The sequence below is a fragment of the Aspergillus neoniger genome, assembly GCF_003184625.1.
Source record: "Aspergillus neoniger CBS 115656 unplaced genomic scaffold BO87scaffold_55, whole genome shotgun sequence".
Classification (NCBI taxonomy): domain Eukaryota; kingdom Fungi; phylum Ascomycota; class Eurotiomycetes; order Eurotiales; family Aspergillaceae; genus Aspergillus; species Aspergillus neoniger.
The window spans coordinates 145,948-165,081 of record NW_020291183.1 but is presented as its reverse complement, the minus strand read 5'-3'; the positions used below and the strand labels follow the sequence as shown (position 1 = coordinate 165,081).

The 19,134-nt window shown below is 50.6% G+C and overlaps 6 protein-coding genes across 6 annotated transcripts; 4 read left to right on the top strand and 2 right to left on the bottom strand.

Moving 5' to 3' along the window:
- The first annotated feature begins 392 nt into the window (after positions 1–392).
- On the top strand, positions 393–2,367 carry BO87DRAFT_199374 (uncharacterized protein). Its single transcript, XM_025618536.1, has one exon. It carries the CDS (start codon positions 493–495, stop codon positions 2,305–2,307), a length of 1,815 nt encoding a protein of 604 aa, XP_025474535.1. The 5' UTR covers positions 393–492; the 3' UTR covers positions 2,308–2,367.
- Positions 2,368–3,354: 987 nt separating this feature from the next.
- Positions 3,355–4,343, top strand: BO87DRAFT_380882 (alpha/beta fold hydrolase). The gene has a single exon (XM_025624396.1). It carries the CDS (start codon positions 3,414–3,416, stop codon positions 4,293–4,295), a length of 882 nt encoding a protein of 293 aa, XP_025474534.1. The 5' UTR covers positions 3,355–3,413; the 3' UTR covers positions 4,296–4,343.
- Positions 4,344–7,419: 3,076 nt separating this feature from the next.
- On the bottom strand, positions 7,420–10,121 carry BO87DRAFT_345562 (putative ATP-dependent RNA helicase (Hrh1)). The gene is made up of 2 exons (XM_025620861.1): positions 7,909–10,121; positions 7,420–7,852 (listed from the first exon to the last, which is right to left on the bottom strand). Exons 1-2 carry the CDS (start codon positions 10,051–10,053, stop codon positions 7,511–7,513), a joined length of 2,487 nt encoding a protein of 828 aa, XP_025474533.1. The 5' UTR covers positions 10,054–10,121; the 3' UTR covers positions 7,420–7,510.
- A 166-nt stretch (positions 10,122–10,287) lies between these two features.
- BO87DRAFT_380880 (putative F-box protein (Pof7)) lies at positions 10,288–12,319 on the bottom strand. The gene is made up of 2 exons (XM_025624395.1): positions 11,711–12,319; positions 10,288–11,658 (listed from the first exon to the last, which is right to left on the bottom strand). Exons 1-2 carry the CDS (start codon positions 12,092–12,094, stop codon positions 10,399–10,401), a joined length of 1,644 nt encoding a protein of 547 aa, XP_025474532.1. The 5' UTR covers positions 12,095–12,319; the 3' UTR covers positions 10,288–10,398.
- BO87DRAFT_369839 (putative mitochondrial carrier protein) lies at positions 12,300–14,463 on the top strand. Its single transcript, XM_025622003.1, has 2 exons — positions 12,300–12,825; positions 12,882–14,463. The coding sequence occupies exons 1-2, from the start codon at positions 12,582–12,584 to the stop codon at positions 14,003–14,005; spliced, it is 1,368 nt and encodes a 455-aa protein (XP_025474531.1). The 5' UTR covers positions 12,300–12,581; the 3' UTR covers positions 14,006–14,463.
- Positions 14,464–14,940: 477 nt separating this feature from the next.
- On the top strand, positions 14,941–18,974 carry BO87DRAFT_320740 (uncharacterized protein; the record flags this gene model as incomplete). The annotated part of the gene is made up of 10 exons (XM_025619909.1): positions 14,941–14,999; positions 15,067–15,277; positions 15,338–16,428; positions 16,464–16,712; positions 16,758–16,926; positions 17,052–17,672; positions 17,723–18,091; positions 18,159–18,286; positions 18,356–18,459; positions 18,550–18,974. 10 exons carry the CDS (start codon positions 14,941–14,943, stop codon positions 18,972–18,974), a joined length of 3,426 nt encoding a protein of 1,141 aa, XP_025474530.1.
- Positions 18,975–19,134: the final 160 nt, after the last annotated feature.

Genomic DNA, 19,134 nt, shown 5'->3' with positions numbered 1-19,134 from the left:
ACCGGGTCGCTTGGAAGTCACATGATCAAACTGCTTATTAAGCAGTTTTCGTTCCACGCGACCCGAAAAAGCAGCACAGCTGATCTGCAACCACCCTTATCTCCTCCCTCCCACGTCATCTCCGACTCATCAGCGAGCAGAGGCCCTCGCGTCAGCATCAACCGCTATCGGACAAATCTGGCCATCTTTACTTTTTTCCCCCCTACTCTCCCCCTGCAGGCCTCGAGACGCTTCTTCTGCCTGACTGTCCAAACTTTTTGGTGGCATTTAGGCTTGCTCGTGGCTATATAGCCTAACCCTCCCTTGCCTCTTCTTCAGCTGTTCCCATCTCAGTCTCTCCGAACACGGTCACGCGGGGAAGATCCACCGCGCGATCGATAACTGTTCTTATCTCGCTATCTGCCTCTCCCTCCCCCCTCTCTCCCCCCAACCTCCAGCCACTTCCATTCTTGCTGCTATCGCACCATCCGCTCCCATCTGCCAAGTCAACCCATGGCGTTTCGTCTACCTCCCCAAGTCCCCCGTCGACGCCCTTCCTATTCCAACTCCCTCCCTTCTCCCGCCCCCGATATCACCTCGCCCCTCTCATTACTACCGGAGAACGAAGCTACAGAATGGGTGCTCTTCTCGCCGACCCAACAACCCTCCACCACCGCCCGCACGCATACCACCTCTACTGATCGCACCCCACGAACACAAGGCATCTCACGTTTAAGTGATTTTGGCTCGTTTGGCACGGCAACCCGATCTGCGATCGGCCCAGAAAGCGAGGATGTCGGTGACGCTCTCGATGAGCCGTTGGACGATGACGGGACGGAACTAGATAGTCTGGATGATGGATTGCACGCCTTTCGAGCCCCGTCCTTGGTACAAGAAGATCAAGGGGCTCCTGCGGTTCTCCCAGCCCATGATGGACTAGGCAGTTTCCAGGCTTCTAGCCAGGCTGTACAAAACCAGTTGTGGCAGCACGAACAGTACAATCCCAATCGGAGACCCGACCTACAGCCACGCCGACGCTCGAGTGTCCAGCGCCAGTTGGATATGGTCGGAAATGAAGAAGAGGCGGACATGGAGAGAGAACGGTGGCAGCGCATTGAGAAATGGAGAATGGAACAAAGCCGGGTGCTTCTGCAGGAGATTGAGAAAGCAACGCGCAGACGGCGTGATAGTCGCGCCAGCGGCATCACCGACCCCGTTGCATCGTATCCGACGGTTTCGGACGTTCCAGATGCGGTCCTTGAGACCCCCAAGGAGTCCGAGTCTGCTTCGACGGCAAAGGAGGAAGAAGACGGGGACGAGTCTCTGTTGCAGCGAATCACCCGCAAGGTCATCCGTGACCTCATCGGGATCGATGATTCGTTGCTGTCTGTAATATTCGGGGAATCCTTGCCCTCCACCGAAGATGACGAGCCATTTTCAGCGAGGGAATATGCATCGAACATCGAGGCACTCAACCAGGAGCTGGACTCCGTGCCGGAAGACCACCCTATCTGGCAGAGTAAAGTGCTGCAGCGCATCGCGCACGAGCTGGGGATTCTCGTCAACCAGCTGTGCGAACATCCCGGTGCGTTCACGACCTATTTGAACATGTCCCACGAGATCCCGAATCAGTATGCTGGCATACCTCTCGATCGCGTGCCGGAAGAGGCCGATGCACCTTCTGCCTCGGTGGGTCCTACCAATCTGGAGTCCACTATGAACGCAGAATCGGTCCTCTCTCCACACTTTTCGCCTACACTTGGCGACCCCAGTAGCCGAGAACATGCGGCGCAATGGGGCATCGAGGATGACGATATTGTCAATCGTTCAGCCAACCATTCCGCGGCTGAGCCGCTGGCTGAATCGGCACGCGCCCAACAGGAGAAGGAGTATTGGGAGCGAGAGCTGGATATTCGGATGGTCTTCCGGTACCTGCGGAACCGGTTTACCCACCGGGGCAGCAACAACGACACTTATCACAGCACTCCCCGAAGAGCCCCGCAAGATGCGTCTCGTCGCGCGGCAATCATCCGGCAGCACCATCCGCTCGTTGCCCGAGCGCATTCGCGCTCTCAAGCGCAGATTCGCCGGCAATCTCAGTACTCGCATCACTCCGGACCAACCGGGGTGTCGTCGCCCATCATGCGCCCACATTATCGTCGCCCCAGTTCTAGCTGTGCTAGCCAGAGTGCCAAGTTGTCTGCCATCTCCAGCCGTCGGACGCTTACCGGTTCCAGTCGCAATTACTGGGACATCGGGGGCAGTGTGGACAGCGGGAGTGCTGTGGCGCCCGTTGCAGCTGGCCTGGGAGGCTGGGGCGAGGTGTGAGATGAGAGCTGGATCTTTTCATTTGTCTATAGACCCCTCTCTTGGATACATATCGCACGTTGGCTTTTTATATTTATTTCGAATAATGACTCTACCATATCTGTCTGGTGTTGTGGTGTTCTAATCCTGAGAGTTTACACACGTCGTACATTGAGGGATTCTGGATGATTTGCATGTTTTTCTTTGGGCTATATGCGGCTGTATTATGCATTTGCCACATGGTCTATGGCGATTCTGGAACATCCCATATATATTGCACGCACTGTGGCACTTTCCAGCTAGAAAACTTTTTCCCTTGGGCGGCGATATTCGGGCGCAGGATGCATTTTGCGCATGGAAAAGGTGCATAACGACGGCGTCAGTGGTAGAGGGGCAGATCTGAACTATGCTTCGGAGCGCATCGGACAGGATCGGAGGAATCAGAGGCACGAAGCACGCCCTTTTGGCATTAGACAAGGGACTGGATGCGACATGGATGTACATAGTGTGAATGTGTGAGATATCACTCGGACTAACTGCATGCCACTAGCTTCGCTGGAAGAATTTCAGCTGAAGGATGGCCGGCTCAGCCGTGTCACAAATGAATGATCCGGGGAAAAAAAAAAAAAAAAACAATCATGATCAATCCTTGGGCATACAGCCTACTTACTCTGTACTATCTCCTACTGGAGTTAGCAGTGAATCTGCCGGGCGTCCCTTGCCACGGACCATTTCACGCCCCCCACTTGCCGTTAGTCGAACCGGAGTGAAGCCATTTAGTTCCCACTTGTCATATCGATTACGGATTGTACCCCCGTTGGCGTCTTCGGGGTTTTGTATGGCTCTTTGCTTGTGGATGACAGGCTGTGACTCGGAACCGAAGTTACAGTTAGTCGATGCGCTAATCGGGTGCTGAAAGATCCACTCGTCATCTTTGGGCGCTTTAGCACCATGCGACCTGTTCGGCTGGGCTCTACACCAGTAACACAGGCGCTATCCCTATTCCCTAGGTCCGCCTGAGAGCCATATAAGAAGTAAGTACTATCGCCCTACCCTGCCTGTCAGTCCCTTGAGACCTCTCGCAAACCTAAAATCTCTGATCTTAATATTACCTGCACATATCGTTCATGATGATCCTCGACAGTCCACCTCCATCTTTCTCGACCCTTTCTCTGACGGTCAATGACCATCCCCTCAAGCTCTCCACCCTCTATCGCCCCGGTCCCAAACCTGCCATACTCTTCCTTCATGGCTTCGGCTCTTGTAAAGAAGATCTTCACGATCTGGTCTACCTCCCTTCATTACGAGACCACACCTTGATTGCCTACGATGCCCCAGGCTGCGGTGCCTCTGAATACTATGGTCCCGGCAGCGACCTGACCATTCCCTTCCTCGTGGCCACAGCCCAAGCCGTACTCAAGGAGTTTCATATCACCTCCTTCTACCTAATTGGACACTCCACCGGCGCCCTGACAGGCCTCATGCTCGCCGCCTCTCTACCCCCAACACAATACCAAGTACTCGCCTTCATCAACATCGAAGGCACCCTCTCCCCCGAGAACTGCTTCTTCACCCGCTCTCTCTACACCGACCTCGTCAAATCCTCCCCCTCCTCTAGCCCTGAAGATGACCTGCAGAAACTCATCGCCCACACCCACTCCACCCCAGGCTACTCACACGCTCTGTACGCCTCATTACTGCCCTCCCGCGTGCGTCCCGAAGCCGTCCGCCCCCTCGTCACCTCCGCCGTCGAGCTCTCATGGAAGAACCTCCTAGGTCGCTTCCTCCGATTATCCTGCCCGCTCATGTACATGTATGGAGACCAGAACCGCGAAGTGTCATTTCTGAGTCAATTAGAGATGAAGGGGGTTGAGTTGGCGCAAATCCCCACAAGCGGGCATTTCCCCATGTACTCCAACCCGGCGAAGATGTTACGACGCATCGAGGGATTTTTCCGGGACTGTACTTACGCTGGGAGTAGCAGTAGTGGCAGTGGTGGGAGTTTCTAGGGTGCAGCACTTTTTTTTTTTTTTTTTTTTTTTTTTTTTTTTTTTTTTACTCAACGCCCGTTTCGATTTGTTTAATTAGATAGATAGATACCTCGTTACGATGTCTCATGATCACCTACATACCACTTAGACAAGCAATGCAATTTTCTGTGATTCTGATTGGATAGTAGATCTACTAGTTCATGAAATGGATGAGATGAGAATACGTAGATACGCACTTAGCTTAGCTTAGCTTAGTTTCTTTCTTTCTTTCTTCTTTTTCTTTTTTCTTTTTTTTTTTTTTTTTTTTTTTCCTTTCCCTCCACCGGGAAAAGATATCGAAGGTTCAATGCCGAGGTGAATTGCTTGGCGTAGTAGATTAAGCACGAAGCAACTAGTTTCGCCGAAGAATACCCTGGCTCAGCTGGAGTTTGTTCTACTGCAGCTACTGCAGTAGTTGCTAATTAACACTTTGCAGGAATGAATATGTAGTCTAGTAGGCATATATGTAAGATAAGTCCATTCTTCTAGTAAGCAAGCAAATACCGGTGTACGGATTTCATCTAGTAGATAGATAGCACCAGTAACTTTCTGCGGAATAGAATCTCGAAGAGCACAGAGAAATAATAATTTCTGAAAGTAGATTCCGGTCTAGTTTACTCCGGAGTTGTGTCTCCCACACTCACATTTCCCTCTACTCCGTAAACCCCAGCAATTCCCCCAACCACCTGAACAGAGAATGCATCAGAGTTAGACATGTGTCAGCTGTGACAGTGGGGTACGGAGTACAGAGTCCACCTCTACAAAACAGGCAATCAGGCACGTGCTCCCCTGGCGAACACTCGATGGTGAGAATTTGAGATGTGAGAATGTTTCCGGGGGACCCGCTGTTGCTTAGTTTGCTTTTTTTTTTTTTTTTTTTTTTTTTTTTTTTGTGGGCTGCAGTAGTCACTTCTTAGAACTTACAGAGTAAGTAGACTAGTCTAGTTTACTGTGGTAGGGTATGGCGGTATTGCAAAATTGCAAAATTCAACCATGTAAACAGTTGTATGCAGTGTAAGTAACGAACGTTCAGCGGTAAGTACCATTAACCGAACTGTTTTGGCGTGCGTTTTATGACGGGTGGAGACTGGAGAATGAGTGGTCGTGTTGTGAGTTGGTTTTGACTTTAGGCTATATTTTTGTATTGTGGATGTGCTGCGCGTGGGTGATCCTGGGGATGGGATTGGTTGGGGGAGAGCTTGGACCAGTTCATGTTTAGTTATTTGTAGTTAGGTTGATATTTTCATTCTTCCTACTTTGTATATTTGGTTCAATTTTTTGTCTATTTTATTCTGCTGAGAGAGGGGGTAGGGACAATAAGTATCCTTCTATTATTTATTATTGTGTGATATCGATAGCAGTAAAAGATAAGGAATTGCCATATAGCATAGTATCTACACATATATCATATACTTGAATGGATTGACTGATTACTAGTACCTCCGGCCGAATCTCCCCGATGCAACTAACCATTAGATACATATTCCGCTGTAAAGTAATAATACCCTGTATCTATCACTGCTCACACTATATTAGTTCGGTTTCATCTGCACCCAGTCACTGTGGCTCCTGCATGCAGTACGTTCACTTATCTCTTAGATAGATGGTATTTATTCGGTCTAGCTAGGGATGGGAAGTTCTCACGCGACTTACTCTTTCACTCTTACTCTAGACTCTGTCTCATTCTAATCTAATGCGGGATGCTGTATGCATCTATCCAACTCCGTCCTGGGTTCCCTAATTCTTTTACTCCACTACGGACAGCTAGGATAGTGGGACAGGATGGTGATTCATCTACCTAGATAGGTAATATCTCACGCGACAGACACATCATATTCTTTCTTCCCAACAGTCTAATATTTACTAACGACAATTCCATTGAGTGTGTAGTCCTACCTTATCAGTCACTCAAACACACTAACTAGGCTAAGTTGAGAGCCATGGTATGAATTTAAACCTAATCCCGATAATAAACACGGATACGTTTTTCCTGCCTATTCTATCTAGACTACTTAGTCTCTCGGAACGGTTCCGACTCCACTTCTCTCTCACACACCTTCTTCCCTTAGCCGATGCATGTATGCATGAGCTGAGCGGATACTCACTCTATTCATCTAGGCAGTAGTAGACTAGGTAGGTAGAGACGGTAGTTCAACATGCCGATGGTATATATCATTCGACCCTACTAATCAAGTATGACCCAGGCTCTTTCAGTGACTTACTTATTTTTTATAATAGAGAAGAGAATATATGTATCATCTGAGTAAGGGCCTGAATATAATAATATAGTCTCATTACTACCCCTATTACTCTTCTTAGTATATAACATTCACGAATTAAGGTGGGGAAGATCAACGGTAAGGCGTCTCGCCACTTGAATATCTAGCCGTATTCTTACCCTTGTCCTGAGTTGGAAGGGGCGGGATGGGGGATGAATTTACCATAGGTTATGCTCTATCTGTCTATCGCATATTCGCAATTCGGGGTCCTGATGGCGATGGTGATACACTGACTACTACTATAGTAGACACGGGTAAAGAAACGGATGTATGTATGTGTATGCATGTGGGGACGGAATGACACGGGTTCATGTTCCGTGGTGGGTTTGCTGTATTCTCGGTGGAGATGTTGCTTTGCTACTATGTCGTTTTGGTACATACGTAGTGGATATATATGGTTGTGGGAAGGGTCTATCTTCCTATTCAACTATCCAAATAGTATTGAATTGAGACCTGGAGTTTCGAGGGGAATGGATTGGGTATGATTGGGTGGGGAGATTAGTCTGCATAAAGATACTAAATAGGGCTATTGATTTTCGGGTGATTGGGGTTAGTAAGCGGATGGGTTATTGACCGTCGGAGGTCCCGGAGATTTTCTAGTTACCGCTGTAGATAGTAGTTTATTAACTGTGGGCACCATGTTGGGGAGATAGCGCTGGAATGTTATCCTAGGAGTAGAATGGGGGGTTTCGTTTGCGGTGGGGGTTTATGGATGATGGTATTCATGAAGCATGGCTCTTGTTAAAGGGTGGTATGTCGGAGATAGTGGCCACGGTATGTGAAGGGGTTTCCCTGGGAAAATATAGATAGAAATATAGTAAAGTCTGAATGATAATTGCTTCTATGCTCTGGGTATATCCAACTATCTATCATCTATCCATCTAAGCAAATCACATACAACATCTATGTATAAGCCTACCCAGCCAAGGCCTCTCCCACCCAATCCATCTGCACTGCACTCACGCCCCGCGCATAACTGCGATTCGTAAACACAAACTCATTGTACATGATCGCTTCGACCTTCTTTCCGAATAGCACACTGGACGGGTGAATCGCCACCGTCTGATTGCCCACCACCGTGCGGTAGCTACCATCCGGCACCAGACGGGCTGTGTTCGTCGAGAACCCGCGCAGGAAACTCTTCAGGATGTGAATAGGCGATGGGTCACGGACGGATGTGCTTGCTGCTGAGCCACGGGCATCGTTGGGGAGAAGCTTGGCTTGCCGGCATTGGGTGGTGAGTTGTTTGCGAACGTCCTGTAAATACCCCCAGTTAGTCAAAAGTTATCAGAGAGTATAGGTTGGGGTCTCACCATTACGGATTGCATGGCCCGGTGGGATACTAAATGCCGCTCTGCCCATGCCTTCCGGTCAGTATTCTCCGCAGCGTAGGCCTGTACTGTAGCGAGCATGGTGAGGTGGTCACCCTCTCGTCTGTAGAGATCGCGACGCGCTACTTCGGCTTCTTCTTTCTTCTCCTCGGACGTGATGTTTAGGAAGATGTTCTCGACACTGAGGCAGGAGATAATGTCAATCACGTCTAGCAAGCACTCTGGACCATATTCTGAGGCTGCGAGAAGTACGCGACCCAGTGTCGGGGTGAGAGGTAGCTTGGCGATCTGCAACCCGATTTGACTGATCTTTCCGGATTCCTCGAGGGCTTCAATGCTCAGGAGCTGGAGCAGTGCCTTCTCCAAGGCCTCTCGCGGGGGCCGTGTCAGGAAGGGAAAGTTCATAATGTCGTCCACACCGCGGGCTTTCATGTTGAGCAAGGCCTGACTGATATCGCACCGTAGAATCTCTGGCGTGTTGACCTCATCCAGAGCCAGGTAGTCTTTCTCTGTGTATAGTCGATAGCATTGACCCGGGGCCTCTCGACCAGCACGACCCTTACGCTGGATTGCGGCTGATTTGGAGATGGGCTTGACTAGCAGCGAGTCCAGTCCAAGGCGTGAGCGGAATTGCTTGACCTTGGCCTTTCCACAGTCCACGACGAACCGTACGCCTGAGACTGTAACGGAGGTTTCTGCAATGTTCGTAGCTAGAATGATCTTGCGGGTCCGTGGAGGAGCAGGAACGAACACCCGTTGTTGAGCTGCTTGAGGGAGCGCTGCGAAGAGTGGAAGTACTTGAATCTTGGGCAGCGCCGGATCCATTCCGGTTGCGTACTCGTTGACGAGGTTCTCCAACGCCTCCACCGTCTCTTGACCAGTCAGGAAGACCAGAATGTCTCCGGGCAACGGCTCCTTGTAATGAATCTGGAAGATGACCTTGAGAGCTGCATCAACAAAGTCATGCACCGGTTCGGGAGAGTAGATCGTCTTGACGGGGAACTGACGTCCCTTGATATGGCACACAGCAATATCATCCTCACTCTTCTGGTCTGCAGAATCCCCATTCGTTTCCTTCTTAGCTCCCTCAATCGCACGCGAACTTCCCTGGAATCCTTCCTTGAAGAAGCCCATCAGACTCTCCATATCCGCCGTGGCACTCATCACCACAACCTTCAAAGGTACACCACCCCGTCCTTCCCTCTTCCCTGACACCGAATTCCTCAAAAATCCCAGCACCTGATCAACATTGACACCACGCTCGTGCACTTCATCCACCACAATAGCACTGTACTTTGTCAACCACGGATCATGCAACATCTCCTGCAACAGCATTCCCTCCGTCAAAAACTTGACCTGCGTACTCGGCGACGTCGACGTATCAAACCGAACCGAATATCCAACCTTACTCGCAGGCGACGAATTGCCCAACGGGGTCCCCATTTCCTCCGCCACACGTCTTGCCAGCGAAATCGCCGCCACTCGTCTAGGCTGCGTGATAGCAATGCACCCTCCAACCGGAATCTCCTTCTCCGCACCATCACGGTCCCGCACAACCGTCTTAGCCGACCGACACCACTTCTCATTGACCAGAAACTGCGGAATCTGTGTACTCTTTCCGCTACCTGTCTCACCAACCAACAGCATCACATCGTTCTTGCGCAAGTAGCCGCGGATTTCGTCGCCGTGAGGGAAAATAGGGAGGTTCTTGCGCTGTTGGTATAACGCTTGCGCCTTTTCTCGTAGCGGAGTAAAGTTGGTATTCTTGAACTTTTGTTGCTTGTCTTTGCGCTTTCCATCCTTCACTGAGTTTTGTGGTTGCGATTGTTCTTGCTTCTGCTTCTTGATCGCTGGCGTGTCGTCCGAGACGGGGCCGGTTCCATTCTGCTCAGGCTGAGGGGGTACTTCCATGTTGAGATTCTCTGTCTTACCCCCCTTCACGATAAAGCCATTATCATGCTTTCGCTTCTTGTTCTTCCGCTTGTGGTCGTCTACTTTGCTGTGGGTTTTGCGCTTCGTGACGGGTGCGGAGTCGTCTTGTTCGGCTTTTTGCGACGGTTTGGTAGGGGCGGGGGCGGGGACGGCGTCGCCCTCGTCGGTGAAAACTGTACGGACCCTCTCCGGCATGGTGATTGCGTGTGAGGAATTTATTAGAGAGAAGGATAAGGGACTAGAGGTGTAACGTCATGTCGCAAGTCAAGTTGGGATGGGGAACTTTGTCGTCGGCGGAGTTGCGGATCCCCGAAATTTTTTGCTTATCGATAAGCGGCTGCTTGGCAGTTGTCTAGACCCAAGATATTGTACTTGTTCTACGGAGGACTTCTAAACAACAACAATAGTCCATTTAATTCGTGATATCATGTTCAATTCATTTAATCTAGCATATCCGTCATTTCTGTTGGTTATATATTGCGAATTACTGTTGCTTTATCCCATACCCTTTTACCGTTCATATAACCTCTATATCCTACGTCAATTCATACCCCAGCCGCGTACTCGTCGGAACACAAACGCCCGGTCGTTCTTGAGTCCGAATTCCGCCCAGTCGTCAGTCAGCCTGTTGTAACTCCAGTAGCCCTTCCAGGCCAGCTTGGTGTTCTTGGACGGATTGGGTGGCGTCATGTTAGCGTTAGCGGGTTTGGCTGCTGACACCGACCGAAGCGAGAGGTGCAACAGGTACATATACTTCGGTCCGGCTCCCTCGGTTTCGATGACCAGATCCCGAGGGTCAGGCGGTGCGCCCGCTGATTGGGCCTTGACGGGCAAGGACTCATATCCGGAGATGAGATCGTCCTGGGGAACGTCGTCGGCTGCATCAGAGGCGGGGGCCGGTTTGGCCAAGCGCCAACGACCTCGGTAAGCTTGCCTCAGCGCACCCATGGCGACGGGAGGAATGGTATCGGTAGGGCCCGTGATGGTGTTGCCTGGGTCTGCCATATGCCGATGGAACTGCTTCTGGGAAATTGCCCGTGCAGCCTTGACATTTTCCTTGCTGATGTACGGCACCACCTCCAATGGCTCGACTGTGGTGAGTAAGTAGACGACTGTCCCGTCCGGATAGAAGCGCAGATAGCGGTAGTAGGTCACAATGTGAATGGGGCTGTTCCACGAGGTGTTCTGGTACACCGAGGCTGCACCGGGACGGGTGTAGTTCACAGTACTAATGTAGATACCCGTAAAGCGAATGCGAGGGAATATCTGGAAGACCTCCGCCCAAGACGATAATGGTTCCGGGATTTGAACGGGCATTGATTGAGGGAAAGGCGTGTACCGCGGTCCTAGAGTGTACTCCGGTATGCCATGAATGTCACAAGCGAAAGAATAGTGCATGGCCTTGAATCCGAATTCGGAGCCCTGGCAAAGGCGTTTCCAGATGTGTTGCTCATGCGCAAAGTGATATGCCAGTCTCTTACAAACGAGCGCCACCCGACAGAATGATGCCGGATCTATCACAGCCACATGTCTCAAAATTTCGACCAGAACCTCGGACGGAACCTTCGAAATAGGGCACGGCGGCGGAGGGGTATTCTCGATCAAGGGCTCGGCCTGCGGGATAGGAAGATGAGCAAATGAAGCGATGAGTTCCGGGGTTGGTATGATCTCGGGTTCATCTGCAGCTGGTTGTGTTGCTGTGGCACTGCTGACCGCAGCATTGGCAGGTGGCTGCGCATTCTTCTTCCATGCCCAGGCGAAATGCTTGTTTCGGTACGTCTTATCGACTGCTGCATCTAACTGTACCCAGAGTTGTCAGAAGAGTTCTCTTGGTACAGAGGTATTCACTTACACGGTAAGCCTTGCGATAATGTTGCAGACTGTCTCCGAGGTTCCCCTCGGCCTCCTTCTCGACCGCTCTTTCAAAGTGCTCCAATGCAGACTTGGGCTCACTTCGAGGGACTCGTGAGTGAAACGCATCCTCATCCGCTACCCCTAAGCTCAAATGACCGACTCCATGGACAATCTCACTATGATCGACCGATGCCACTCCACCGTCTTCCTCGTCCTTGCGCTCCGCTACTTCATGGTGGGTAGGTGGGAATTGGCTCGACGGGGCTGCGGAGGATTTTGTTGGCCTGGGCTGCGCAGGTTGAGGCCTCGATGGCTTCGCGCGGCGCGCAACTTCCTCACGCCACTGGCGCCGAAACGATTCGAGCTCTGCGTTGTCCTCCATGGCCGCTAGGGAAGTTGGTTGCAGTGGGTGCGGCGGCGATCTGGGTCCGCCGCGATTGATAAGCAATTATCTCTCGGGCGGGGACCTGGAATGTCGGCGACCAAATGGATAGAAGGAATAATAGAAGAGAAAGGAAATGGAAAAGGTAGAAAGAAAAAGAAACCAGAGTACAACTCTAACACTCCATTGTAGTTCTTGTTGTCCACAGTCCCACAAACGACGAATCAGTCCAATACCGTGACAGTGGAAGAGGCAAGTGCTTATCTCCGGCACTTCCATCGAAGCTGTTCGGCTCCACGCGCCACCGCCAAACCTTCCGAGCCCCGATCGCTCTTTTTCTCTCTGACGCATTTGCTGCCCCCCTCTGACGTCTGTTGAAGATCCCTCCCCTACGCCATCAATCTTCCTAGCGATATTTAGCAGCAGAGGCACGCGTCCACAATTCATCCGCATCTCTGTCTTCTTCCGATCCTTCGCCGTTGAATGAATGTCCGCTACCACTACTGATCTTGCGCCCGGGGACCGATATCGCTCCGACGGTTTGAGCGGCGCTGTACCCACGAACAACCTGGCAGAGTCATGGCCATCAGTTAAAAACACTATTCCAATGGCGACTACATCTGGGACAGGCTCGGTTCCAGCACAGAGCGTCATGCAGCAGACGGAAGATGTCTCGATCGCTCAAAGGATGGTTTCGGCCACCATCGGCAGTTTTCTCACGAATATTTTAGGTAGGCAAGGTCGCAACTGGGTTCCTGAGGCGTGAGATGCTGATACTGCTGTCTAGTTACACCTCTTGACGTCGTTCGGGTTCGTCTACAGTCTCAGTCGCTGGTCAAAAACACATCGCCCTTCAACTCACACACAACGCAAACCTTCAAGAACGCTCCCCCCAATCTTGGAGTAACAGCTTGTTGTCGGGAAGTCTTTTGGATTGGACAGAATACTCAGATATGTATGCTCGGACCTGAAGCCGGGGCTCTCGGGGCTACATCGGTCGCGGATTGCGCCGTGGAAGAAACGCAGCGCAAAACATTCACATCGACCTTGGACGGATTGCGGAAGATCGCGCGAAATGAGGGTGTGCTGACCCTCTGGCGCGGACTTAGTCCTACTTTGATGATGAGCATTCCAGGGAACATCATCTACTTCGCTGGATACGACTGGCTGCGCACTGATGACAGGAGTCTGATCAAGCGGTGGTTTCCCGACGCCTACGCTCCTTTCGTTGCAGGCTCCGTTGCCAGAACCACCGCAGCATCTCTTATCAGTCCCATCGAGATGTTCCGAACGCGTCTGCAAGCCACGCCTGGCACTGGGGCTGGCCATTTCAAAGCTACCCTAGAGGGTCTTTACCATATGGCTCAAACCCAAGGTTACAGCTCGCTGTGGAGAGGACTGACGCTTACCATGTGGCGCGATGTGCCCTTCTCTGGCCTCTATTGGTGGGGGTATGAAGAGGTCAAGAACTATCTCATTGAAACGCGTAAGAGCTCTTACTTGCACGGTCTGCCACACGGGTCCTCTGCCAGTCAGCGCCATCTCCACGACCTTGATACGCCAACCTTCTTTGACAGCTTCTTCGCGGGCGCTAGTTCTGGATCCTTGGCGGCATTCGTCACCACTCCGTTTGACGTGGGCAAAACTCGCCAACAAGTTTTCCGACACATGAGTGATGTGCCAGGTTCCGCAGGCAACGTTTCCGGCGGAGTCCTCCATCCCGAGCAGCTCCCCCTACCGAAATTCCTGCTACACATTTTCCGTGAGGAGGGTATGGCAGGACTTTTCCGCGGATGTGTTGCACGCTGCCTGAAGGTAGCACCAGCTTGCGCCATTATGATCTCCACATACGAGTTCGGCAAGAAAATGGCACGGGGCGTCAACGAGAGGAGTCGCTCTGCAGATGAGTGAAACCGAAAAGTAATCTAATTCTCCCCTCCACAAAAGATATTTCATTTCTTGGATATGGCTCGACATATACGGCGTTCTCGATTACAGGAAGACCCGAAATACCCGACGCTTGATCTCAAGCAGCTTGCATTTCTCCACTACTTGCAGCAATTAATTGCTTCTGTTTTATCGCATAAACTCGGCGTGCACTGCGTTTCTACCTCTTGATTTCTTGTTGATGTCTGATGATACCGAATTGTCTCGATAGAACTTTCGTCGCAGTTCCTTCTCTTTCTTCTCGTTTTGCTCCATCGCCTTCATATTATTTCCCTGCATATATCTTCTTCTCGTCACCAGCGGTATGCTCCTATGTTTGTCTTGTGTAAGACCAAAAGGGAGGTTTTGTCTTTTCGGGACGCAAAAGTCCTCCAAACCATGTATATCTTGTATCTGCTAAGAGCGACCAAAATCTTCACTCCAATCACATCCTATATAGCTTGTTGAATAAATATTCTACCAGACCTTCCGGTCTACATTCACCAATGACTGGTGTGCTATTTCTGCAAAAGGCTTCCGTTACCCTTACTGGGGAAGGTCTGATCAACAAGTATCGTTAGTCCTAGTTGGCTGGGAGTCTTCTGCACGACTTGCACTTACTGACAAATACCATAGATAGTTTCAGTCTTTCCTTGGATGGGGCTAATTAATTTGCTTATCTTTTATAATTCAAGGCTAATTTAAGTGGTGTTCTCACCTACTAGCAGGGGTCTGCCAAGTAAGGCTGAGAAGATCTTCCAAGACAGTCACCTGCCCGGGGGTGGATCAACAGAGTGTCAGATGATGAGGCTCGTCTTCCTTCTGAGTCAAAGCAGTGCACTGCTCACTTTCGCATCCTCCCCACTTCGTTCAGACAATATGTCTCAACCCTTCTCTGTCCACTGGAGCGAATGTGGAAAATGGCTCCCGACAATGCGCTCAACGGGGAACAACCGCCGCGCATCGAAACGGCAGTGGAGTAAGTATCCGATCGTCTCTCCACTATCCTGAGAATGATAGATGAGCTAATGCAATAAAAATACTAGTATCGTTGCAGTGCCAGCTATCGGTGTAGATCCCAGGAGGACATGGCTCGATGAGGATTCACAAACGCCGTGGCTTCTCACCGAGTTAGCCAGGAGCATCCCAACCGCCCGTGTTCTGTTTGCAGACCACGGGCATCTTGACTCTCAAGATGATCTGGACTTACTGGCTCACCGGCTGTTAAAGTGGCTTCTAGAGAAAAGGGGGTCAACTGTGATTACTTCCACTAGCCTTGTGCTGGATGCAGAGCACGGTCCTGATATTGCGTTGCAGAGCCTTAGGCGTCCTATCTTCTTTATTTGTCACAGCACGGGCGGACTTGTCGCCAAAGCAGCGCTTGTAATAGCCAGTCAACTGACATCTAGACTTGGTTCGATTCTGTCAAGTTGCTATGGCATCGCATTTCTGGCGACTCCGCATCATGGCTCGAGTTATCTGTCGGCTCCGGAGTTCACCAAAAGTATTCAGCATTTGATGAGACTCAAACACCGCATTCCGCCTCGCATTCAGGAGCTCTTCAAACCAAGACATCCCTACCTCTTACGTCTTTCTAGTGAATTCAGGGCAATATCGGCGGATATCAGACTTTGGACCTACCTGGAGACTGTCGATTCAACTCTAAGCATCGCCGACTCTGAGGCTGGAACCACCATAGACATGCATGTTCCCATTACGTCCATTCGGTCTGGTATTCTTGGTTTTGAACATGAAAAAGAAACCCCTCTAGCTGCTGACCACGTTGGCACTGCTTCTTTCAAGGGCCAGGAGCTTACAACAAGAGTCGGTTTCATAGATGAATTACATGAATCTGTCACCGTGGCTATTCGTCTATCTAAGCTGACAGATGCCCCGTTAGACGTGGACATGGAAGTAATGGTCCAGGTAAACGGCTTTTTTGAAGACACTGCGCGTGGAATTAGCGACGAATCCCCTTTGAAACTATGGTCAACCAAAGCGTCTCTCCGCGAGTATCTGGCCAATGGACCCTCTTCATGCCTTAACCTTAGACTTCAGAAGACAGCCGGAATACCAGCGAGCATCTACGATGACTCTTCTCTAAGCAGCTTTGATAGCAGGCCGACTTCTGCTCACGTTCGGGCGTCAATGGATGGCATATTGCAACCAAGAGAAACACCTATAGCGGAAGCCAACAGACCCGAAACTCTTCCTCATAGACCCCCATTAAAAGCGAGTCGCAGCTCTATGGGCCACACATCTCCTCAGATCCATATTACTGAGCCAGCCGTTGATGACTACTTCGATGTACAGCCAGAATCAGGTCAAGATGCAAAGATGTCTGATTCACAAAGCCAGGATGAAATAGGTGAGGCGAGTCAAAGTGAAACGGGTGTGGGAAACATTCTGTGAGTTTCTATACGACCCCCGCCAGTAAAGCTAGACAGTTAACAGAATTCAAACGAAGAGCAATATCTAGTCCTCCCAGATATAAAAGCTTCCTACCAATTCCACCGCCCTTCCGAGATACTGTCGATCAGCAGAGGGCCGAGATGCCCCGGAAGATGCCACGATTTGACCAGCCGGAGCCAGGGAGCGAGAAACTTCTTTGGATCCATGTGCCTTATACCCACACTGGATGGGTACCAGCTGTACTAGGTAAGGCTTGTGGAGATCACGACAGGCAGAAGTTGTACGTAGCCCTCCGTATATTCAGACCTTTTGCTGACGTATCCAGCTTGGAGGAGTTTGTCAATGACGAATACTGGTATTCGAATCTCATCAGAGCCCGTCACCTTGAACCCCACGCTCGCTACGTAAGACCCGACTGTATTCACTTCAAGGACCGCAAGCCTCCGTCTCCTGATGCTGTGGATGGACAACATGATCCCAGATTGGCTTTATACGTAAGTCTACCCCTCTAAAAAAACAAAGCAGATGCTCACCCACCCTCTTTTTCCTAGATACCATATGTACGTATTATCCAAAGCGTAAAAGAGCATGCACATCCCCTGTACTAAATGCAACATAGCTCCACTGGGATACCTACTGGAATCTCGTTCAGCGGCGTAAAGTCGTCGAAGACAGATTGCAACAAGGACGCTTCAGACCAGTGCCAGACGACATCTCCAGAGCGAGCCTGGAGTCAAAGCTGATTTGGAGATATCTCGGAAGCGAGCCACCTATTCATATCCGGCGAACGTTGGATCAATTTGGGTATCCTAGCTTACGATCCACCGTAGCAAGAGATGATGACCAGATGCTCTGGAAACGGACGAAGAAGGTCGTTAATCTCAATGATGAAATCAAGATTTCCGCAGAAGCAGAAAACTCTACTAACACTAAAAACACATTCATGGATGGCAAGGTCCTCATGGTCGATCAACTCTGGTTATGGATTGTCGATGAGAAGACAGTAGTCACTTTCTTCCCCAATCAGGAGGCTACGACAGCTGAAGGCAAACTCTACGAGCAGTCAAACCTCTATAGCAGCATATACAACGAGCTTAACGGAGATCTCGCAAGACGCTTCGAAACAGCTGGCGACCTTGCTTCCTTGATCGTGTTGCACGCAATGACCGTCCTTCTGGACCGGACATTGCACCGTGACCTGCAAATACTCCGAATATTCGAAGAATCCATCAGCATTCTTGTGAGAACCCAACTCTCCATTATAGATGAATACAACACTAACCCATCCAGACCGAAATCGTAACCAAATCCTTCAAACGCTTCCGAAACCGCGGCTTCAACACTCGCCCCGCCGACTATAACAAAAACGCCGAAGGCAGACCCATGTCCGCTGCGGAGCGCGACGAGAGGGACAACAAAGTAGCCAGACGAAACCGCGAGGACCTCTCCACATTACTAGAGCTGAGAGACATCGTAGACGAACTAAGCACCCTCCTCAAACTCCTCGAGCAGCAAACAACTACAGTGAGAACCATGTCCAGCTACTTCGAACACCGAGGCTGCGGACAAGCATTCATCAAATCCGCTCTCTCCCGACTAGAAGAGTACCGGAACCAAGTCCTCGAAATGCGCGAAAACGCATCCGTGGCACAGAAAGCAGTACGTTCTCACCAACCAACCTTCTCTCCCAGACAAGACATAGAACTGACACCCCCCAAACCAACAGGTCGAAAACCTACTCGACCTCAAACAGAAACAAGCTAGCGTTGACGAATCCCGTCTCGCCCGATGGGAAGCAGAAGTAACTCAAGACCAATCTAGATCTGTAATGGTCTTTACAATATTCACCGTCATGTCAGTTTCCTTCCCCCATCATACGCCAGCAAACCCACACAACTAACCCTGATATCACTACACAACCAGCTTCCTCCCCCTCTCCTTCTTCACCTCCCTATTCGGCATCAACGCCCGAGAATGGAGCGGTGAAGCAGAGAACCTAACCCTGGGCCAGATGCTATACATCTCAGGTACACCCCCACCCCTCCCTCCTACATCCCAAGCACCTACCTCCCTCTCCCACATCCCCAACCCAACCCAACGCTAAATATAACAAACAGGCCCCGCCTCCTTCGCCATAATAATGTTCGCCCTCCTAATAGCCTTCAACGAACGGCTACGCGAAACCCTCTGGCGGGCCCAAAAACTCATCATAGATATAGTTGCAGATTTTCTTCTCGCGCCGATCACATTGCTTTTCCAGTGGTGGAGGAGGATGGGGAGGAAGGTGAAGAGGAAGAGGCCTGGACCTGGAGCTGAATCAGAGAATAACCGGCCGAAGACGACTGGTCGTCGTGGCTTGGGGAAATATAGACGGAATGGGAAGATACAGAGACAGCAGTCTGGGGAGGATATTTGGTCGGAGCATGAGGATAAGATGTTGGGTGGTGGTGTGGGGCGTATGGGACTGGTGGATGGGGAGGTGGAGAGGGAGAGGAAGGATCCGTATGCGGAGAAGGGGAGGGGGTGGGGGGTTGATGAGTAGATATCTAGACTCAGTTGTTATTTGCTACTAGTAGTTGAGATGGTAGAGGGGTGGGTACTATTTGGGTGTTGGTAGACGGGTTGGGTATTTCAATGTCTACTTATAGATGATAATAAGTATATATTGTTTATGATGTTTGGTTAGTAGTAGTGACTTGATC